Source organism: Fukomys damarensis, unplaced genomic scaffold, assembly GCF_012274545.1.
Source record: "Fukomys damarensis isolate Sample0158 unplaced genomic scaffold, DMR_v1.0_HiC HiC_scaffold_31, whole genome shotgun sequence".
Taxonomy (NCBI): Eukaryota; Metazoa; Chordata; class Mammalia; order Rodentia; family Bathyergidae; genus Fukomys; species Fukomys damarensis.
In genome coordinates this window covers 2,108,680-2,129,904 of record NW_022900943.1, presented here as the reverse complement: position 1 = coordinate 2,129,904, position 21,225 = coordinate 2,108,680, and the positions used below count along the sequence as shown (strand labels likewise).

Sequence of the window (21,225 nt, the reverse complement as noted above, 5' to 3'; positions counted from 1 at the left end):
AATTTTTTTAAAAAAAAAAAAAAAAAAAAAAAAAAAAAAAAAAAAAAAAAAAGCTAAGTCTCCCACAGAGCTGCTGTCTGGGCTTCTGCATCCAGAAGACCTGGAGGCTGTCTAGGAGCTTTGGATCTGTGTTCTGCCACTATCAACAACCACTGCCCTAGAGTACACCGCACTGAAGGTCTGTTCATGTTACAAATTGCCACCACCACCACCCATGCTCACTGAGCACGCATGTGTGCATATGACACGCACACGCATGCTCCTGTCCCAGTGCAAACCTGGGTCCTTGCCTCCTTTCCCATGCCACTGTCTAAGTACCTTGCCCCTGCAAGTTTTTATTCAGTCACTTTGCCTTCTTGCTACTCACGTTCTTGGCTGACCCTTCTCTACCTGTTGCACAGGACACAACCCTAACCCCCTGTATCCATTCAGTTTGATTCCACAAAGACATATAGAAAACAAAACTCACCAAGCTATTTTGCAGAACTAATATGTAAGTACCAACCCCAGCCCTTTATTCCAGCCTTAAGAGCATGGGCTTAGGACTTCCCCAAATCAGGGTTATAATCCAGTTCGTGTAATGTACCAGCTATGTGGCTGGGGAGAGGTTATTTCACTCTTCAGAGCTTTAGTTCTTCCTTTTTAACTCTGAGAGGGTTGTTGTGAGAATATATATGTTAATTACTTAGCATAGTACCTTGAGTTATTAAGTGTGCTGTACATAGCAACAGGTATTTGTTTGGGCTTCTGTGGGGGAGTTTTAACATATATCTCCATAAGCTGTTATCCTTGACTGTAGAATATGGGTGATTTTTGTGTACTTTAGAAAATTGGGAAGCGCCATCTTTTTTCCTAAAGAGAGACAGGTTGTGTTACAAAAGAAGAGGGTACCCACTCTGATCCTGGAATTTCGGGGTCCCCTCATTGTCCCCTGCTGTCTCTAGCCCCCAAGGGGTGGCTATTTTCTGCTGAGTAAGGGAAAATCCAGTTCAGTTCAGCAAACACTTATTAAATTGTCGCTGAGTTTCAGTTTCTGGACAAACAAACAAGTCTAGGACAAGCGTAGAACCCTGAGTGAGGCCCTGACAGCTCATTGGGAAACCAATATACAGTCAGATCATGACATTGTAAGCTATTCCTTTTCAGAGCTCTAAACCAGTGCCTCATAGGAACACTATAAGTCACCCATTGTAGATCAGGGAAGGTGACTGCATAGCTCAGTCTCTCAGTCTTAAAGATGTCAAAGTATTGTTTTCCTAAAAGTCAAATAAAATATGTTCCGGATATACCACTTAGATATTCCCCCACGCCCCCAGTCAGAGAGGGCAATTATTGCTCCTTCCCTTCGGTCCCCTTTCGGTCTCCCAGGTGAGCCCCAAAATGCTTGATTCTTCTGTGTAAGACTCTCTCTGGTTATTTTCGATGACCAGGCAGCTGGTACATTTTTCTCTCTAGCCATGTAATACAAGAACAATTATTCCAACTGATGAAAATAGATTAAATTAATAAATTAGCTGTAGGTTTCATCGAACCTCTGTTCCTCGGGACATCACTAGATAAAACCTGATCATCTATCTATAAATTCCATGTACTCTTCAGAATGCTACACGCTCCCTCGCATAGCTCCAGTGGCTCGGGAGATGCAGGAGAGACCTAGAAGACAGTGTCTGTGTTGCATCTTTAGGCAATAGTAGAAAATTGTGAAAGAAAGGGTACTTGGCTCAGGCAGTCCCAGTACCTTGCCATCTCCCTCAGCTGTTAATCCCACTGTCATGAGTTCTCACATTAGAGAGTTTGGCTAAGTTCTCCAAGTTGTGTGAAATTTAATGTTATGTAAATACAGGGTGCTGAATTATTGCTCTCTCCTTTGCTCTTAAGCCAACCCTTCATCCCTTGCCACACAAGATATTTCAGAGGGTTGGGTTTTGGGGCCCCCCCCTTCTGATAAGTCTTCCAAGTGCTTGTTTATTCTGCAGATGGCACTGCAAGAGGGATTGCAATGCTACAGAGAAATCTGAGTTCGGGAAGTGATCGTCAAGTTGTTTTGAAATTTAAATAGTCCAGAAAGTGTCAGGAATATGTGCCTTATCCTTAGGAAACAGTCATATGGGCTGCTCCTTTGCTAATGTCCAAAGCACATGTGGACCAGGCATGGTGGCACACACCTGAGATCTCAGTACTCCAGGAACCTGAGGCAGGAGGATCAAGATCATAAATTCAAACCCAACCTAGACAACTTAGCAATTTAGTGAGACCCTGTCTCAAAATAAAAAAGGAAAATGGGCCGGTAACCAGTGTGGTGGCACATGCCTATTATCCCAGCATTCTGAGAAGCTGAGGAAGGAGTGTTGCACATTCAAGGCCAGCCTGGGAAACTCAATGACTCAGTGAGTCTCTGTCTCAAAATTTTAAAATAAATAAAAATGGCTGAATTTGTAGCTGGATGTGAAGGCCCTGGGTTTGATTCCAGCACCACCAGAAATCACAGAGATGAGGGGCAGGGCTGGGAATGTAGCTCGGTACAGAGGCCGTGGGCTCAATTTGCACTGTGTTAAAAAAATAAATAAATAGATAAAGCCTATGCAGGAGGAATCTGTATATTTCCAAATATGCCCAAGGTGGTCTTTCAGAAATTGAATTAAAATTCTTAGAAGGGCTGGGGATTTAGCTCAGTGGTTCCGCTGCCTGCCTCAAAAGCATAAGGTCCTGAGTTCAAACCCCAGTACTCCCCCAAAAAATAATCAGGTTTGCCAGGGATTTAACTCAGAGATTCTGCCACCTGCCTCGCAAGCCTAAGGACCCATGCTTGATCCCCAGTACCCCCCAAAAAAAATTATGACAGAAAATGAAATTTATGTAACAACTGTACTTCTAGGGAAATCCTCAGGAATTAAAAAAATTTTTTTCTCTGAGCAATGGAGCCCCTCCCCTCCACCTCATCTGCCACACTTTTTATGCCTTGTCTCTCACTAGAGCAGCAAAACAGCAAAATGAAAGACTGTAATGCCCACAGCTACACAAGCTTAATTTCATCTGGCCATGGAAAAGTCACAGAAGGAAACAGTTCTATCAAGGTGTTTATAAATGTAAGACCTGCCATGACTAGACAGATGCCATTTGTCAGCGTTCTTCTTGTGAGAAAGCGGTGCCAGAGTTCTACCGTGGGTGAGTGGCTGACAGAGCCGGATCTTCTTCACAAGGCGCGTCTTGCTGCCAAGTTCACCTCTGCGGCTTTCTGAAATGGGAGGCCAGTTGTTTGCAGTTGGGGAAGAGAGAGAATGTAGGCCTGGGAAAGGCTCCATGTGTCTTTTTACCTGCTAGAACCTTCCACAAGCTTGAAGGTACATCTCGGGTGCTCCTAGAAACACTGTGTGAAGATGGACACTCTTGCACACTGGTTTAATTTAGTGGGAGTTGATGATATAACCTGCTCGTGATGAAGTGAAATAAAACTACAAGGGGGTTGGACTGACCCTCCATTGATCCAGAAAAGAATAAGCACTGTTTTCTAGCTCACCCTTGTATGTTTAACTCTTCCAGAAAGGCGGTTCTATAGAACAAGATTGGCAAAAGTTAGGCAGCTTTTCACCACTCCCAGTCTTGCTGCAGCTGTGTATTAAACAGGTATACAAAGTACTTTGGTGGATTTGATTTCCTCCCTCAACATAAAGAGGAGTAGCATGTTGGAGTCTGGTATACTTGGTAATAATCACTTCCTGCAGTTTTCTTCGCCCTCAAATGTGTAGTATTCCCTTTCCATTGTTTCTCCATTACAGGAAGCTCTAAGCCTACCCCAACATGAATGTCAGCTCTACAGCTACATATTTGCCACTGAAGCTATTTTGGAAGCCCCCACACCCTTACCTATGAACAGAGTGGTATCTGCAATTGCTGGATTTTCTGAATATCAAGTGTGCCCATTGGTTCACAAAGAGCTCTTTGTACCTGAAGAAGAAATGAGACGTGTGGGCCTGCCCTCCACGTCCATGCCCCCTGCTCCAGGCCAGTGCCAGGCCAGATGCTATGGATGAATTGAGTTGTCTCACCATGACAATTTGTATTTGTTGTGAGGCACAGTGTTATAACCAGTTACGGAAGCTGGGTGACTGAAGGGTGATGTCGCATGAAGAATGGGTGGACCTTGAAGCCCGTCACTTTCCAGTGGACTCATTGGTACTGTTAGTACTGTCTGTGAGGAAAAATCACAGGACTTCATTCTTTGCAGTCTGAAAGGCCAGAAAGCAATGAGAAATTGAGTTAGTGAACTTGCACAGAATGTAAAATATTTGACAAACGAGTCTCCTTCGATGCCTAAGTTACAGGTAATTTGGTCTAATTTATCTTGGAGTAAAGAAAGTCCAAAAGTATTTAGTGATTTATCCAAGAAGATATTGGCTGGCAAAACTTAAACCAAAATTCTGAAAAATGGGTGTTTCTCATCTTTTAATTTAATTTAAGATCCAAAAATCTACTGTAGTGAATCAGAATGTAACTCACTGAGCCAGACTTTCTGAGTTCAAACCCTGGCTCTGCCACTTAGTGACTCTGTCCTTGAACAAGTCATGTAACCCCCATTGGTCCTCACAACCCTCTCTAGAAGATAAGGGTGGAACAGTGTCTGCCTCAGAGGGGTTTTACAGGTCAAAGAGTTAATGTATGTAAAGCACCTACCCAAGTACCTGGTATTTAAGGACAGGATCTCTATGAGAGTTCTCCAGTCTGGTGCACTAAGAACAAATTCAGAGTCACAGGTGGGCATAATATTCTTGCAGTAGAAGAAAGGATTTCCTTACTGAACTTCTGCAAGAAGTTTTACTCCTTCTCTATATGTTAGCCTTTAACGTCATAAAAGTGGGTTTGAATATAATACGGCATCTAAGATGATGTCCTAGCTCAGGTACGAATGCTGCGTGCATCCCCAACGTGTGTGTACTCATCAATATGGAAACTATTTCTTACTATTTGAGAATGAAGAGTTAGGATAAGTGGGCAAACAGGAAACAAAAGAGGGAAAGAAGTGATTGTTTTCAGAGTCTCAGGATTTATTTTTCTAAGACAGATCATAGGGCTTCATTCTTTACACTATGAAGAATTATAAATTTAGTTGACCTCCATGTAGCATGGGGTCAAACCAGTGTCCACGGTTGTTCACAAACTCTGTGGGTTGACAGTTTTTCAGAATTCAGTTATTACATTGCCCTACTGTTTCTGTTTTTTAGCTGAAAAAGTAATACACTCAGGATCAGAGGGCAACTAGAGAATTCTCTGTGGCCTAAGAAATGTTGGCATGAATGAAACGAAACTTATTTTAAGTGTGGGAAGCAGTCAAAATTAAATAGAAAAGTCTTCTATTTAACCTAGTCATATTAACAACAATTTAAAGAATAATCATAAAAAATGATAAACCCAAAGATTTATTTTCCTGTTACTCTGTCACATGCTTGAGAGATAAGGACAATGACGATACCCACCGTGGAGTATTTTGCTTCCAACACCCACACAAACTCGAGACTGGCAGCGTCTGACACTGAGCATCACCTCCCGAGTCGCTGTGAGACTCGAGTTGAAGTCACTTTAGATGGCACAGTGACGGCACCTACATCATCGGGGGCAGCCCTGCAGCACGCGTGCCGCAGCAGGCTCTCTGTGGCATTGAAAATTCTAAAAGGTTTGCTGTCACCGCCTGCACCTTAGGGTGGCATTGAAGAGTGGATGACTTAGTACCTGTGGCGTTCTTACAGCCCTGCCCAGTACATAGCAAGCTCACAATGACACTGGAAACCGCGGTATTTCACATTGGCCGATCTTAAGATGAACAAGTTGATACTCAAAAAGCGTGACATGCCGGGGTCGGGAAACAAGTAGAGGTAGGTTCTCACCCCGTGCGCTGTCCTCGGCAGTTCTGGGCCTGCCCAGCTCTTTGACATTGTGCTCACGCTTCCTCACTAGTAATCGTGCCTGGAGGTCGGCGCAGCTCAGCGCGATCAGATCCAACTGCGTTTAAAAATAGCGTTTCTGGGGTAAAAGTCACATTAATAAGTGAGCTGCATAGATAATCAAAAGCAAATGAAGGACTGAGTAAGCCAACATAAATCCTAGTTAAGAGTGTTTCAGTTTATTCAGACTTTAGCCTGATAATCCCTTAGCTTGCCCTGAAATTTAAAAAAAAAAGAAAAAAAAAGGACAAGTAAAACACATTCTGCTTAAAGAGATCTTTGAAACTAACATAATTTTAGGTCATTTTTACATGTCGAAATATAAAAACATTTGTGAAAGACCTCATTCTCAACCCCAAGGCTGCTGTTCCCATGTGTGACATGCAGAACTCCTGTAGAACTAGGGGCAGAGATCCTGTGTGTCTCTAATATCTGTGTGGGTCAGTGTCTATGTCTGTGTACGTCTGCGCGTTTCTCTATGTGTATGTGTGTCTGACATCTGTGTTTGGGTGCCTCTGACATCTGGGTGTGTGTGTGTCCCAGTGTCTGTGTGTGTGTTGTCTGTTTGTAGGTGTCTGTCTGAGTGCATGTGTGTCTGTGTCTCTGTGTTTGTGTGCAGGCACGCATGCACCTAGCACTAATGGAATCAGTTACCCCCAGCAACAAAGGTTGGCGCCTTCCTCTCCTGCACCCTCACACTGCAGACTCCCGAGAAGACACAGATCTCTCCCAGGAGAACCACTCTGTCTTTGCTTTCCTCTGCAAGCCAGGCTGACTGGAGGTGTGGTCTGATCAATCAGGGTGGGGAACCACTTGAAGCAGCCTGTCACGTGTCACCGTGCATCGTGCTTCTGCTAGAAGGCTGAGGACTGTCACATAGACAGGACAGGACCGTGCTGGACGTTCCAGCCCACCACTGGGTGGGCACGTCCAGTCAGAAGGGCCCAGGGCCATGAGTGTGCAGTACGTGAGCTTCAGTCCCCTCTGTGGTTAGGCGTTTGGCCGCCCAGGGTGGCTGTGCTTCTCGCCTCCCTCACACACAAGAACCAGGATTTTCCAAAGATTTATTGGGCTTTCTACTCAACGTTTTTTATCTGTAAACATGAGAATGAACATTTCGGTTTCCCCAAGTGCAGATCCTTTCTCCCACTCTGTGCTGGTGGAATACAGCTCTTTGCTTCTCCCTTTGCCTGGCTTCCTCTCTGAAACCCTCCGGGGCTCTAGCCATTCCCCTCACCCCGTCTGTGTCTGTGTGTTACTCTAATACCATAGCATCAGTGCACGGCTTGGACACATCTTCGTTACAAAAGTTAATGATAAAGGAAGCTGTATTATGCACACACACTATGATACGCCTAGTACAAGGGCCGCAACGATCCCTCTTCACTTAGTGCACCCCAGCAGGCCAGTCTGTGCCCCTTCCCGAGCTGCAGTTTGGGAGGGCCTGCCTGGGAGCTTCTAAGAAAGAGGGTTTGTGCAGGTTTCATTTAGGATTCATTTACCACTCTGTCCCCTCACATAGGAAGGTGGCAAGCAAAAAGTGCACAGTAAACTCTACTGGGATGAACAAGAAAGTGAGTAACACTAGTTATAATGTCTTATAATTGTCTCTGAAAGCCTTTGAGATCAAGACTATTTGTTAAGCTGCTGTGTCCAAATCTTTCATCCTAATACTTGGTGTGTACAATACCATGTTTTTACCAGTGAATGCATGGATACAAGCGCACACACACACACACACACACACACACACACGTGTGAATGGCCAAACAGACAGCATCACAATCCCAAACTTGAAGTTATATTCCAAAGCTACTGTGATTTTTTTAAAAAAAATAGTTCTGGCACAAAAACAGACATGAGGATTGATAGAAAAGAATAAACCCCAAGAATATTCATCTATATGATCTTTGACAAAGGGGCCAAAAACACACTGGAGGTCATACAGCCTCTTTAATACAAAAAAGTAGGGAAAACTGGCTATCCACATCAGAAGACTGAATCAAGACCCATATGTCTCATCATGTACAAAACCAAAATCAAAATGGATCAAAGCACTAAATGTCGAAACAGAAACTCTTAACCTGCTAGAAGACAAAAGAAACCTCTTGATAAATTAAAGCCTTGCCTAGGCATAGGCAACGACTTTCAGAACAGAATCCTGGATGCACAGGAATTAGTACTGAGAATCAACAAATGGGATCATATCAAATTTAAAAGCGCCTACACAGCAAAACAAACAGCCAACAGAGTGAAAAGAAAGCCTATAAGTTGGAAAAAAAAATTTGCCTGCTATCCCTCAGACAGGGGACTAATATCCAGAATAAACATTTAGACCTCCCCAAAATAAAAGACGCAATCAAAAAACTTGAAAGTGAAATGAAGAGATGCTTCACAGAAGTACAAATGGCCAATATGTATGTGAAGAAATGCTCAACATCGGTGGCCATTAGAGAAATGCAACTTAAAACAGTACTGAGATTCCATCTTACTGATACAAGAACGGCCATCAAGAAATCTCATAAGTGTTGGCAAGGTTGAGGGGGAAAAGGACCCCTCCACCCGGTTCATGGAGATGTAAACATCCCCATGGAAATCTGTGTGGAGACTCCTCAAAACACTGAAACTAGAAATTCCATTTGACCCAGATATTTCCCTTCTAGGTATCTTCCCAAAAGAATTAATGACCTTTTATTACAGTGATTTATTCATACACACATTTATAGTAGTTCAATTCATAAAAGCTAAACCTTGGAAGCAGTCTACATGTCCATCAGCAGATGAATGAATGAAGAAAACATATGGCATGCATAATGGAAGATACTACTTAGTCATAAAGGAGGAGAAACGAGGCATTTGTTGGATGATGGGTGCACCTGGAGACCATAATGTTACGTGAAATAAATCTGACAGAGCTTAGCTATCACATGGTTTCTCTTATATGAGAAACTCAAAGTACAAATAAAGGTCAATTTTCTGTATAGAGGTTTTTCACTTCCTTAAGTTAATTCCTAAGTATTTAATTTTTCTTGGTGCTATTATGAATTTTTTCCTAACTTCTTTTTCAGTGGGTTCATTATTAGTGTAAAGGAATGCTATTGATCTTTGCATATTGATTTTGTGTCCTGCTACATTAATGAATTTGATTGTTCTAAGAGTCTTTTAGTGGATTTTGAGGGGTATTCTATGTAGAAGAGGGTTGTGTCTTACAAATAATGATAATTTGACTTCTTCATTTCCTATACACATCTCTTTTATTTCTTTTTCTTGCTTCATTGCTTTTGCTCATGTTTCTAGTACTATATTGAATAATGATAGTGGACACCCTTGTCTTGTTCCTGATTTTGTAAGAAAAGAGTTCAATTTTTCCCTTTTTAATATGATGTTGTTGGTAGGTTGGTCATAAGTGGCTTTTAGCAGATTGACTTAAAGTCTTTCTGTACCTATTTTCTTCAGTGTTTTTATCGTGAAAGGATGTTGGGGTTTGTCAAATGCTTTCTGTGCATCCGCTGAGCTGATCATAAGTCTTTCGTGGTTCTTCTGTTTATGTGGTATATCATGTGTATTGATAGCATATGTTAACCATCCTGCATCCCTTGGATGAAACCTACTTGGTCATGATGTATGATTTTTTTATTGCTCCTTACATTCTGCTTGCCAGTATCTTGTTGAGGATTTTAGCATCTATATCCATTAGAGAAACTGGTGTACAGTTCTCCTTTTTGGTTGGATCATCTTCTGGTTTTGGAAACAAAATAATGGTAATCTGTCCAGACCTGGCTTTTCTTAGTTGGTCAGTTTGTTTCATTATTGTTGTTGATACTACTTAAGTTTCACTGCCTGTTACTGGATTATGCAGAGATCTTGGTTCACTTTTGGTAATTCATGTGTACCCAGGGATATATTCATTTCTTTTAAATTCTGCAACATATATGTATACAGGTTTGCAACATATCTGTTAATTATCTTTTGATTTTGCCCATGTCCATTACAATTTTTACCTTTTTCATTCCTAATTTTATTAATTTGGGACTTTTCTCTCCTTTTTGGGTTAGATTGGCTATAGGTTTGTTTATTTTGTTCATTCTTTTGAAAAACCAATTCTTGGATTTGTTGATTCTTTGTGAACGTTTTGGTCTTAATTTCATGTTTTTATTGCTCTAATTTCATAATTTTCTTGGTTGTATCAGCTTTGGGTTTAGACTATTCTTGATTTTCTAGGACCTTGAGGTGCATCATTAGGTTATTTACTTGGGCTCACCCTGTTCTTGTGATGTGGGCATTCACAGCTATCAACTTTGCTATTAGGACTGCTTTCATTTTATCCCATAAATTTGGGTATGCTGTACTCGCATTATCATTTAGTTCTAGAAACTCTTATTTCTTCCTTGGTTTCTTCTGTAACCCATTGTTTAGTTTTGTAACATATTGTTTAGTTTCCGTTCATTTGCATAATTTCTGCGTAGGTGAACAGGCACACCGTTTGGGATGGTAACAAGAGATAGAGAAGTGTGTGGAAGTAAGAAGACTGAGGATACTTTGTATAATTCACCCCGTCGTACTGTGTCCTTTGACCTGCTCTGCAAAGGAGGTAGGTTTAGAGGCAAAAGATGCACTGGTTATGAAACAGGAAATGTGTATCTTGATATAAATGTCACTTTTTTGTGGAGCTAGTTATAAATTTAAAAATAGCAAAGAAAGCCGATAGGAGTCATTTGTAATGTTAATGACCTTGGTTTGTGTTTTATCTTAGCAGTGCTTTAGAAGGTGAGGCAAACAGGCAAAGCTGGAACATTCACTCTGACCACACTGTTGTCAAATGGAAATGAGTGCTTTGCCACCTCAGGTGTTTGGTACTCTTGGCTGTAATTATTTTTATAAATCCAAAACCTCATTCCAAGCAGGCCAACTTCCAAGAGAAGCATGGCTTTATCTCTTGTATCCTGAGCCATGAGAATTACTGTTCTACAGACAGCCCTGATTCTCCTGGTGCTATTTATCATATCTGCTTTTGGTTAAGTTTTGGCCTCCAGACGTATTTTTACTCTCTAATGTCTAACATCTCCCTTGATCTTTTCTTTTATTTTTTCTTGGCCCCTGTTTAAGGGCTTTTCTGTAATACAGGGGTTGTATGTGAGGGACAGCAAATCCATCTGCTATAGTCAGTGTAATGGCTCTTCTTCTCATCTTTTCTATCTCTTACTTTCTTTGTTGTTTCATTATTCACTCCTGGGTCATTGTGACTAAGCAGGGTGAAAAGAATAACCTGGGTTCGTGTCCCAACTTTGGGGAACTCTCCTTTCTCCGAGCTCCAGCGTGCTGATCCACGAGTGGGCGATGTTGGTGCCTGCTGGCCGGCTTGGTCAGGAGGCCACGGTGTGTGGGAATGGCGTGGGTCCTGCAGACCTGGGCCGAGGGGCACTCCACTCGTCTCCCGAACCCATACCGTCCTATGGTTTCTCCAGACCTCGTTGCTGTTGCCTGGTCGTTTTCCCCCGTCTCCCGGGTCTCTGCCATTCTCCCATCTTTGCTGAAAGCATCCTCACAGTGGCGGACGGCACCCACTCCTGAGTTCATCACAGCGCTCAGCAGGGAGAGGCAGCGAGCTAAGCTAAGCGTGTCATGTGCCTTTCCCTCAGTCACCAGGCCGCCTGCTCTGAGGCGCTCCAAGAGCCTGGCCACTGCACTCAGTCCCCGGCCTGCACTCACCAAGAGTCTGCCAAGCGAGCAGTGAGGACAGCTCACCCTAGCACCTGTGTGGAACCTGTTACATGTGCCGGGCACCACCTTCCATCCTCACAGAGTCTGATTTAAGCCCCAGAGAAACCTCAGAGAGTGGGTGGTGCTGGTGAGTTAATTGTTGAGTGATTCTCAAGATTGTTTACCAGCGTTGGTGAGCAAACTCCATTCACGCAATGATCTCGCCTCACAGCGTGGCTCTGGGTTACACTTTGGGCTCCCTGGACTGCAGAGTTTGGAGGAGACACTAGGGTAAGGAGGGTCCTGGGGCCTGGATGGAGGTGAGGGGCAGGGTGTGGGCGAGCTATGTGCAGGAAAGAAAAGCCCACCTCTATCTGGTGGGGAGGGGCTGAGAGACCCGAGGGTCAGGGTCCAGCCAAGGACTGGAGGTAGCAGGGATTGACAGTAGCAAAGACAGGGGCAGAGCGGAGAACAGGGCAGCCCCAGACTACACCAGAAAGAGACCAAGCTCCTGGTGCCCAGTACAAGGCAGCCACAGATTTGAAACTTGGGTGACAGGAAAGCAAAGTAATGTTCTTTCATACCCCAGTTATTTTGAAATAATTCCAATTTTTTTTAAAAAGTTGCAAAAAACAGCACATAGTGGTTCTATTATCCTTCATTTCTCTGGTTTTTAGTAATTTTTAACCATTTGACAATAATTTCAGTTTTACCTCATTATACCTTAACAATTCAGTGTTTATTAGCTAAATAAATGGGTACAGTCCGCATAGCCACAGTACAACCATCAAAAGCAAGAACTAACATCAAGGGCGGGGGGGGGTGTCAGCTCAGTGGTTCCCCCATCTGGCTCCCAAGTACAAAGTCCTAAATTCAATCCCTGATACAAAAAAAAAAAAAATCAAGCCGTTATTACTCTAATGGACTCTTTTCCAGCTTTGATGTTGTTCTACAGAGGTCCAAGACCCAGTGCAAGATCACACACCATTTTTTTTAGACTCCTTCAGTCTGGGACCATTCCTTGATATTTCTCATCTTTCATGCCCTTTGCTATTTTAGAAGCATGCAGTCTGGTTAAAATGTTCCTTAGTGTGAGTTTGCTTGTTATTTCCTCCTGACTTAAATTTTTGACAGACGTGATAGAGAAGTCTGATGTATTTCTCTTAGTGCTTCGCATCAGAAGAACAACGGTGAAAGCATCCCTTTCTGGGGATGTTAACTCTTGTGAGTTGGTTAAGATGAGCTCTGCTGGGCTTTACTACGGCAGAATTAGTACGTATGTGGGCACTCATTAGTAAAAAGTATTGTCTGACTCTCCTCATGCTGTATAACAGAGCAGCATAGATTAGATAATTTATAGAGAGTAGAAACTTTCTTCTCATGCTTCCAGAGGCCAGGAAGTCCAAGATCAAGATACCGGCATTTTGAGAAGTCTGCTTTCTGCTTTCAGGAGAAACTTGAACACTGTGTCCTTTGGAGAGGACGAAAGCTGTGTCTTCCCATGGCAGAGGCTAATGAGCAAATAGAATGAATCCCCTATGCAGAGCCCTTTTTAATGGAATTCACCCATTCATGAGGGGAAAAAACCTCACAACCTGTAGGCTTCCAAAAGGCCTACTACCCAACACTCCTGCATGGGGATTAAGTTTCCAACACAGGAGTTTGGGGAGACACATGAACGCCTTAGCAGAGAGATCATCGGATACTAAGTAGCCATCCAGCTCTTCCTCTTTCTTTGATCTACCAGCTGTAGCATCCATGGATGTTTCTTGCCTGTGTCACTCATGAAGGTTTCCTGATGCTGCCTTCTAAATTCTTTCATTCCTAATAGATTATTACTAGGCCTTCTGCGGAGGTAGAACTTTCTCTTCTCATTTACTTACTTAATAGTTCTATTTTACGCAGAGTTAAAATCCATTGCTATCCAGTTGCCCCAGATATGGCCAGTAAGAGCCCTTTCAAGCCATCCACGCGTTCTTCTGACAAATATCTCATTATTCTGTGACCCCTTTCTATTTCTGTAGCTATAACAAGATGTCCCAGGCTCATTTTCCCACATCCCAGCCCTTGTCCTGAATTCAGGTGTTACTACAGGGACCAGTGGCTTTTACACGAGAATAGAATGAAATTCTCTACAGAGACTCGGAGGCCTGGTACCTGATGCGCTTGATGACTAGAATGTCATCCTATCTAGGCTTTTCAGTGGAGAGAGCTGGAAGTTCCCTGTGTGTGGATGTACATCTTTATATACTCTTTTATAGCTATTGATATTATCCGTGTAACAACTCAAAAAATCACAAGTTCACATGCTTTTCAGTGCCGATCTACAAGGGTTTCCTCCAGTCTCCCTACTTTCCATATTTGTAATTTCCCTCACTGACAGTAAGAAATCTGGCTCACACTGTTTTTTAGCTATTTATGTACTGGTTTGATTCCCAGCTACCTTGGCCCAGTGCTGAACCCCCACCACGTGCCAGTGGGCCCACAAAACCTCATGCTAAAGTTCATCCCTGCAAAGGAGTGGATGGAAGAGGAAAAGCCAGTAAGAAAGCTGAGCTCCAGACATGCCACGTCTTCTCCTTCCTCCTGGAGCAGAGCGGAGCCCTGGACGTGCTGGCTCTGCTGCCTCTGGAAGCTCGGCTCTGACTGCAAAGGAAGTCTTTAATCAGAGGAAGTAATGTGGCCAGATTGCACTTGGACTGACATTCTGACAGCTGTGGGCTGTGGATAGACAGGATACCTGGAGATGCAGAGGTAAACTGAACATGGAATTTGTCAGAGGCAGTGTCTCTTTGCCCCGGAGCTGGCCACATTCAGTGTGACTCACTGCGTAATTACTGCCTCCCCCTGACCTCAGAGACATTCAGGGACACACATGTCTTTGAGGAACTTTAAAAATCACAGATAGAAACTGTGTTTGAAAATGTCAGGTTCGAGGGTTAAATGTAAGCTTAAGGAATACTTGTGACAGAAAAATAAACTGCATTTAAAATTATCAAATAAGAAACAAGTCTCCTTTTCTGCAAAAGCTAAGGTAGGTTTGGGGGATGTGATAGCTTGGAGAGGGAAGAGTTTGTTATAGGAATTATGTGCAGTTATGCCAGCGACAGGTAGAGAGCTGCTGGGAGAAGGAAGGAAGCTGCTCTTCCTTAAAGAGTGGGGAGAAACCCTGGAAACTCACGCAGTGAGCCCGACCCAAAAGGATGCAAAAGGTCTTCCTTTTGTAGAGTTATTACAGACAAGCTGCCCAGAAGGCCAGTCACCTTGGGCCCTTGTTGCTGCTTTAACTGATGCGCTTCTTTACAAAACACTCACGGCCCTCCCAGGAGACCACACTCCACCTTTTCCCACTTGGGACCAAGACCCCCAGGCTTCGGTGAAGTATGAGCCACTAGTAGATGCGGGTGATGTTGGTGTATTTGTTCCTGTATTAAGAAATCGGTCACTTGTCATCTGCTGGAGCACTGAGCACTGGGGAGCCTGGCATTGGCCACTTAGACTGACTTCGTTCTGCGGTCCTCATCGTCCCAGCCATGAGAGAAGGTGTGGAATAATCCAAGGCCTGCGGCAGCCGCGCTGTGGAGTTCGCACCCTGATCCTCCGTTGTCGTCACATGTGACTTCACACAGATCAGTCACTGCCTCGGGCCTCTGCCTGCTCACCCTGTGGGACGCGGAGTGGGATGGATCTGAGGACTAAACTCATCCTGTCATGATTCCCACATCTTGGGTGATGAGCGCCGGCTTAACCCTGAAAGTAGAAGATGGACAAATCCGCTCTGCTGGCCTCTGTGATAGGAGCAGCTCATCCTCTGTGCCTTTGATCCTCAAGCCAACACGGCCGGGCAGACGTGCTCGAGAAATTGAGTTTTTATATTTTAGAAAGAGGTGAGGATGATGAAGACATAAACTGTATAACACGCCTGCCATTTTCTGGGGGGACGGGGGGCAGGGCACCCCCAGCAGGCTAAAATCAAATCAACATTTATGCGGAGTGAGATGCAGCCTATCAGAGGCCTCAGTTTAAAACCAAGTGTGTCACAAGAGAGTTTATACCATGCCGGGAAAAAGTTTAGGGCTCAGAGATTCTGAGACTTTTGAAACTGGGAGTGAACAGTTGTTCAGAGGACACGGCTGAGCCAGTCACGTAACCGACCCACAGGCGCGCACCTCTCTACGTATGAAGGTCACAATTATTTGGTTTTCCAGGGCTGTAGAAAGAAAATAACAAATTAGGTAGCTTAGAACAAGAGAAATTTACTGTCTGACAGTTTTGAAAGCTGAAATGAAGCCCAGAAGCAAGGTGTTGGCAGGGCCACGCTCCCTCTAGAACCTGAAGGGAAAGCCCCACGTGCTCCGGCGTCTGCATTTGCGGGCATCCTCGGCCTTGTCTGCAGGCAGCTGTGTTGTCCTCGCGTGGCATTCTCCTGGCGGGGCCTCTTGTGAGCACCAGGCCTGCCCGCTGAGACTCTGTCCATCCACAGTGACCGTGTCCATGAAAGGCATTCTGAGGCAGCGGCAGGACGCCAGCACATCTGTGAGAGACACAGATGAACCCGTAACGGCTGGTGAACCCTGAAGGATTTGGCCACATGCCCTCGAACACAGTAGAATCAAGGTAGTCAGATTAGAAGTACGTGGAGAGTTTCTGGGACCGAAGCATTAAGGGGCTCTGGTGGGACGTTTTCACCCAGTTAGTGTCTTCCCTGAAGAAGTGACATCTTAAGGGGAGATGAAAAGGTGACCAAAGTCAGCCCACCACAGGTGGAGAAAGCCACAAGCCCCCGCGCTCTCCAGCACCTGCCTCCTCCGTTCTGGGCTTGTGCAGGACCAGGCCCCACCGCAGGGGAGGCCCCATAGTTCTCCTGCAGTCAGGCCTCAGCCAGCCTTGCCCCGGGCTCCTTGGACCTGCAGCCCTGCCTCAGAATCTCCAAAGGCACAGACTCAGGAAAACTGCAAGAGCCCTGATCCACAAGTGCGACCCCGTGCAAGACGGAAGTAGCCAGGATCCCTGTTTTCCTCTTTTGGAACTGAGTCACTTTAAGTTTTCAGACCCAGAATCAACAGAGTGCTTAAGTACACAGGTAGTTCGCTGGCCTCTTCCCCTGAGGATGTGTAAAGTCCTTTTACCATGGCAGGCAGAGAGAGCTGTCTGTGGGGCTCCTCAGCACTGCTGGGTGGCCTCGAAGCTGCCTGCTGCCTGCCGGCCTCAGCCAGAATCTCTACCGTGAAAGGGGAGGGCAGTGGGAGACGGCACCAAGCTGTACTCCACAGCTGAGCGCAGCTGATCCGGGCACAGGAACCATGTGGCAGTGCCTTTGCGAGCTGCAGCTAAGTGGTCCTCCGCCTGGGGTGGTCGGCGGACTGTGACCCACAGCATTTCAGTGTTTCACTTAAAAGTGGGAGAAAAAACGTTTTTTAAACATACCACAGAGAAAAGTGCACAAGTCCTACAAATCCAGCTCAATGGTGGTTCAAAAGCAGACCCAGCTCCAGGCGCCCCGTCCCAGGAGCTCCAGCCCACCCCCTTCTCGGCCCTGCCCGCCTTCCAGCACCAGGAGTCGGGCGGGGTTGGAGCTCACCTGAATGAGATGAAGCAGCTGGGTGTTGTGTCTGTGGCTTTGTTCACTCCGTCCCAATTTGTCGCCTTCGTCCATGTGGTTACCTATTGCTATAGTGTATTTCCATCATTTTATACAGTGTTGTGTTAATATATCATCACTTTCTGTTTATTCAACTGTTGAGGCATCTTTGGGGTTTTTGCCCAGTCTGGGCTATCTACACAGCATTGCTCTGAATATTCTTCTGTTAACATTGGTGTGTGTTGTTGGGCGTACTGCATTCCGTGTGGGGAATCGGTATGTGTGCAAGTTCCATCTTGAGCCTTCTCGGTTCCCCCTTCTTCCCCTCCCACCATCTTCCCCATCCCAGGTCCCCTTTCATCTCCGTAAAGCCTCTCTCCCTGTTTCCTGCATCTATCTGTTGTTTTGCTTTTTAAGTTGTTCATACTGTGGGTTTCTCCTGAGGGCAGCCGTGAGCTACGTGACCTTCTGTGTCTGATTTATTTCCCTGAGCACTGCGCCGTCACGGTGCGTCCATTTTCCTGCAAATGACTCAAGCTCGTCCTGCTTTAGATGAGTAGTATTTTATTGTGAACATCCTAGGGAACATCTTCATACCTGTCTTTGGGTAAACAAGTGCACATGGGGAAGGGGGCACGACATAATAACCCTAACCCGAAAGACCTGAGTAGCTTGTCGCCACAGCCCTGTCCCTCAGCTGGTGTGACTAGGAACGTGGAAGCAGCGGGTGTGCAGTTCCCGCTCAGGCCCCTGCCTGAGGCTGCAGCCATCTGCAGGGGGGCTCTGTCTGGGGCTGCCGTTGACGGCTGCCAGCTGCGGTGGGCTGTCCCTCGGCGTCTGATGGCCCGGGCTTGGCGGCCGGCCTCCTCACCACTGCATGGGTGGAAACTGTGCCCTTACGGTGGAGCTGGAAGTCAGAGGACACACTCCTGCTTCGCTCTGCACATTGAAAATGAGCCTCTAGGTCCAGCCCCAAACCCAAAGGTGCAAGATGCAGAAAGCGGAGATGGGCAGTCTGGGGGTGGCGAGGGATGTGTGCACCTGTCTCAAACCGAGGAGCAGCACAGCATCTCAAAGCTTGGGACTAATCGTGCAAGAGATCTGCAGATACAAGAAGGGTATTGAAACTCACACCGCACTGTGGAAGCGAGCTCAGTTTTGGGTTCGTCTGAAAGTTTGTGAGTGACTGCAGCAGAGCGCTCACGGTATTTCCCAGAAGCACCATGGTGCAGTGAGGAGGACAAAGCTTTGGAGTCAGGTAGACCCAAGCTTGGTTTTCTGTTTGTTTTGTATTTTAGTTTTTGTGGCCCTGGGGCTCATGCCCAGATTTCCCAAGTTTGGTAGTGGATTTGGATTGCTAATTGTGGGTTCCTGGGCAAGTCAGCCTCTTGGATTCTCCCATTCCTTCAACTGTAAAATCAGGAAAATCAGTGGAACTTACATCTCTAGCAGTAATTAAATGAGATGAGGTGTTCACATGCCCTCTGAATGGTAGATTCCTTCTATGTCCTCTTTTGTCAGGAATTTGTTAACTATCTACACCTGAAAAGTGCCAGCTGGACACTGAGGATACAATCCTGACTCAGACACAGGCCGGCCATATACCAGGAGCTGTGTGCTCTAGCGGGGCCTTGAGAGGCAGAACAGCTGGAATACATCTGAGAAATGAGCCCATCTGAACCCAGTCTTTTAAATACAGATCAAATTTGAGTACATAAAAATGAAAGAAATTTTGAGGGGTAAGGAAATAGCAAAAGCTACTCCAAATCAGGGTATAGCTTTAGTAAAGAGGAGGCTAAGAAAACCATAAGGCATCAGTGAACATTTGAGAGCAATCCATTACCAGTGTGTCCACACACGCTGCAGCTGAAAGAGGTGAGGGCATGGGGTCTGACGTGGATGCGTGTGAGAGATGAGCATGCACACACACTGTGGGGTGTTGTCCCCATTAAGTTACTGCTAAAATTTAGGTAGACCATGCAGGCAGTCAGGCCAAGGATTTTTTAGCCAGTTCTTCAGCGACTGAGGGGTCTTGCGGTGATATTCTCGGCTGGCTCCTGTTTGTAGCATCCTGTGCCTCTGATGGTCCATGCTGTGCTCTAAACTCATCAGGAGGGAGAGCTGTGACTCAAGCCACTGAGCTTTGTCCTTATTGAAACAGTCTGTCTGTGGCAAAGGCTGTGGGGTGTTTCCACAGCCTCCGCTCTGTGCAGACGTACTTTCCAGACCTGGCCTTTTAGAGCTGGCCAGTTCCCGCACTGAGCTCCTCTGCGTTTGACCTCCCTGTGCGGATGGTGAGCTGCTCGCTCTGCTTACTTCCCTTCGGATGGGCTGATCTATCCAGCGGCCTCCACTTCTTACATCACCCAGTCCTGGGCAGTGATGATACTCAGACTGAAGACGGAGACATTTCTGTGCCTGAGAGAAGTTTGAGGGGAGTCAGAGCCAGTGGCCTTTCACTCTGAAGCCAGAGCATAGCGTTTTTCCATCCCGCTAAGAACGGAGGCCACAGAAACTGGCAGAAAGATTTCTCCGCTAAACCCACTAGTGAACGTGTGCTGCCCAAACCGTTTATGTCACACCTTGCCTTGGCCTGGAGTACCTGCCGCACCCGGGTGCAGCCTTTGTGCTGTGACAGCGGATGTGGCCATGACCCTTGCTGGTGACTCTGACAGGTCGCGCCGTGCATCCAGTGCTTTGTTGCGATGAATTCTGCACACTGAGAAGGGGGTGGTTTCCAAGCCAGTGTTGGGGCCAAACCCCCACATTCCAGGGGTCGCCTGAGCTCATGGCCCTGCTGGGAACTGAGCATCCTCTCCCCGACTTCTCCTCAGGTGGGAAGCTGGCCAATGGAGTCCATGTACCTTCACCTGCGGGGTTGGCCTGCAAACCAGAGATGTCTCCTGCTCCGGCTGGCTCTCCACGGAGCTGAGAGAGAGGGTGGCCCTGGCTGACCAGCTGTGCCCGGGCCCCAAGCCCAACACAGTGCAAGTCTGCAACCGCTTCGACTGCCCGCCTGCCTGGGACCCCGAGCCGTGGCAGCCGGTGAGTGCTGAGGGTCTGGGGTGGAGTTTTGTTTTCAAGAGCAACTGGGAATAAGGTTCCTCTTGGCCTACAGCTTTGCCCATTAAAGGAATGTTCTAGGACTTCCCATCTCTCCATTGCTAGTGACCTCATTCAAATCTAAAACTTTAAATTATAAATGTCCTTTTCCTTTTTCTTTTTTTTTTTTTTTTTTTTTTTTTGAGGAGGGGGCACTGTAATTGAACCCAGACCTATCATACCTCAGCTGCACCCCAGCCCTTTTTATTTGAGAAGAGTCTCACTAAATTGCCCATGCCAGCTCAAACTTTTGATTTGTCTGCCTCAGCCTCCCAGGGGACTAAGATTATAGGTGTGTACCACCACACCTAGACCCTATTCTTTTTATTGTACCACACCCCAGTGATCTCCACAAGCAACTCCAATCACCCATATGTTAAAAGGAGCATATTCATTATAAAACTTTCACCAAGGTATGGAAAATTGGGCAAAATACGGTAAGTTTTCCCATAAACCTAAATTTGTTCTGATTTTATGCACTTACTAGTTTTTGCTATTTAAAATTCTAGAAATAAAGCAATGACTTTTTAGATGATATTACTTAAATAAGTTAGAAATCTTGAGTAAATTTCAGATTTTTGTTTTGTTTTTCTGGTTGTGTAAGTTCCAAAAGTCTAGAAATTGTTGAAAGTAGGGCTTGGAAAAATGTGGCCCACAAATTAAATCTAGCTTGCAGCCTTTCTTATAAATAAAGTTTTATTAGATCGCAGACACATGTATTCTTTTACATAGGGTCTCTGGCTGCTTTTACACTGCAAGGGGAGAATTTCATGGATGTAACAGAGACTATGTTGTCTGTCCCTTAAAAAAAAAATTGCTAGGGCCGGGGATTTAGCTCAGCAGTTCGGTGGCCTGCCTTGTAAGCGCAAGGACCTGAGTTCAATCTGTGGTACCAAAAAAAAAAAA

General features: G+C 45.4%; 1 protein-coding gene across 1 annotated transcript in view; it reads left to right on the top strand.

Moving 5' to 3' along the window:
• Positions 1-21,225, top strand: part of Adamtsl1 (ADAMTS like 1) — a 303,353-nt gene that overhangs the window by 163,664 nt on the left and 118,464 nt on the right. The window contains exon 16 of the mRNA XM_033757645.1: positions 20,052-20,262. Within this exon, the coding sequence (XP_033613536.1) occupies positions 20,052-20,262 (211 nt within the window). The remainder of the gene's footprint in view (positions 1-20,051; positions 20,263-21,225) is intronic.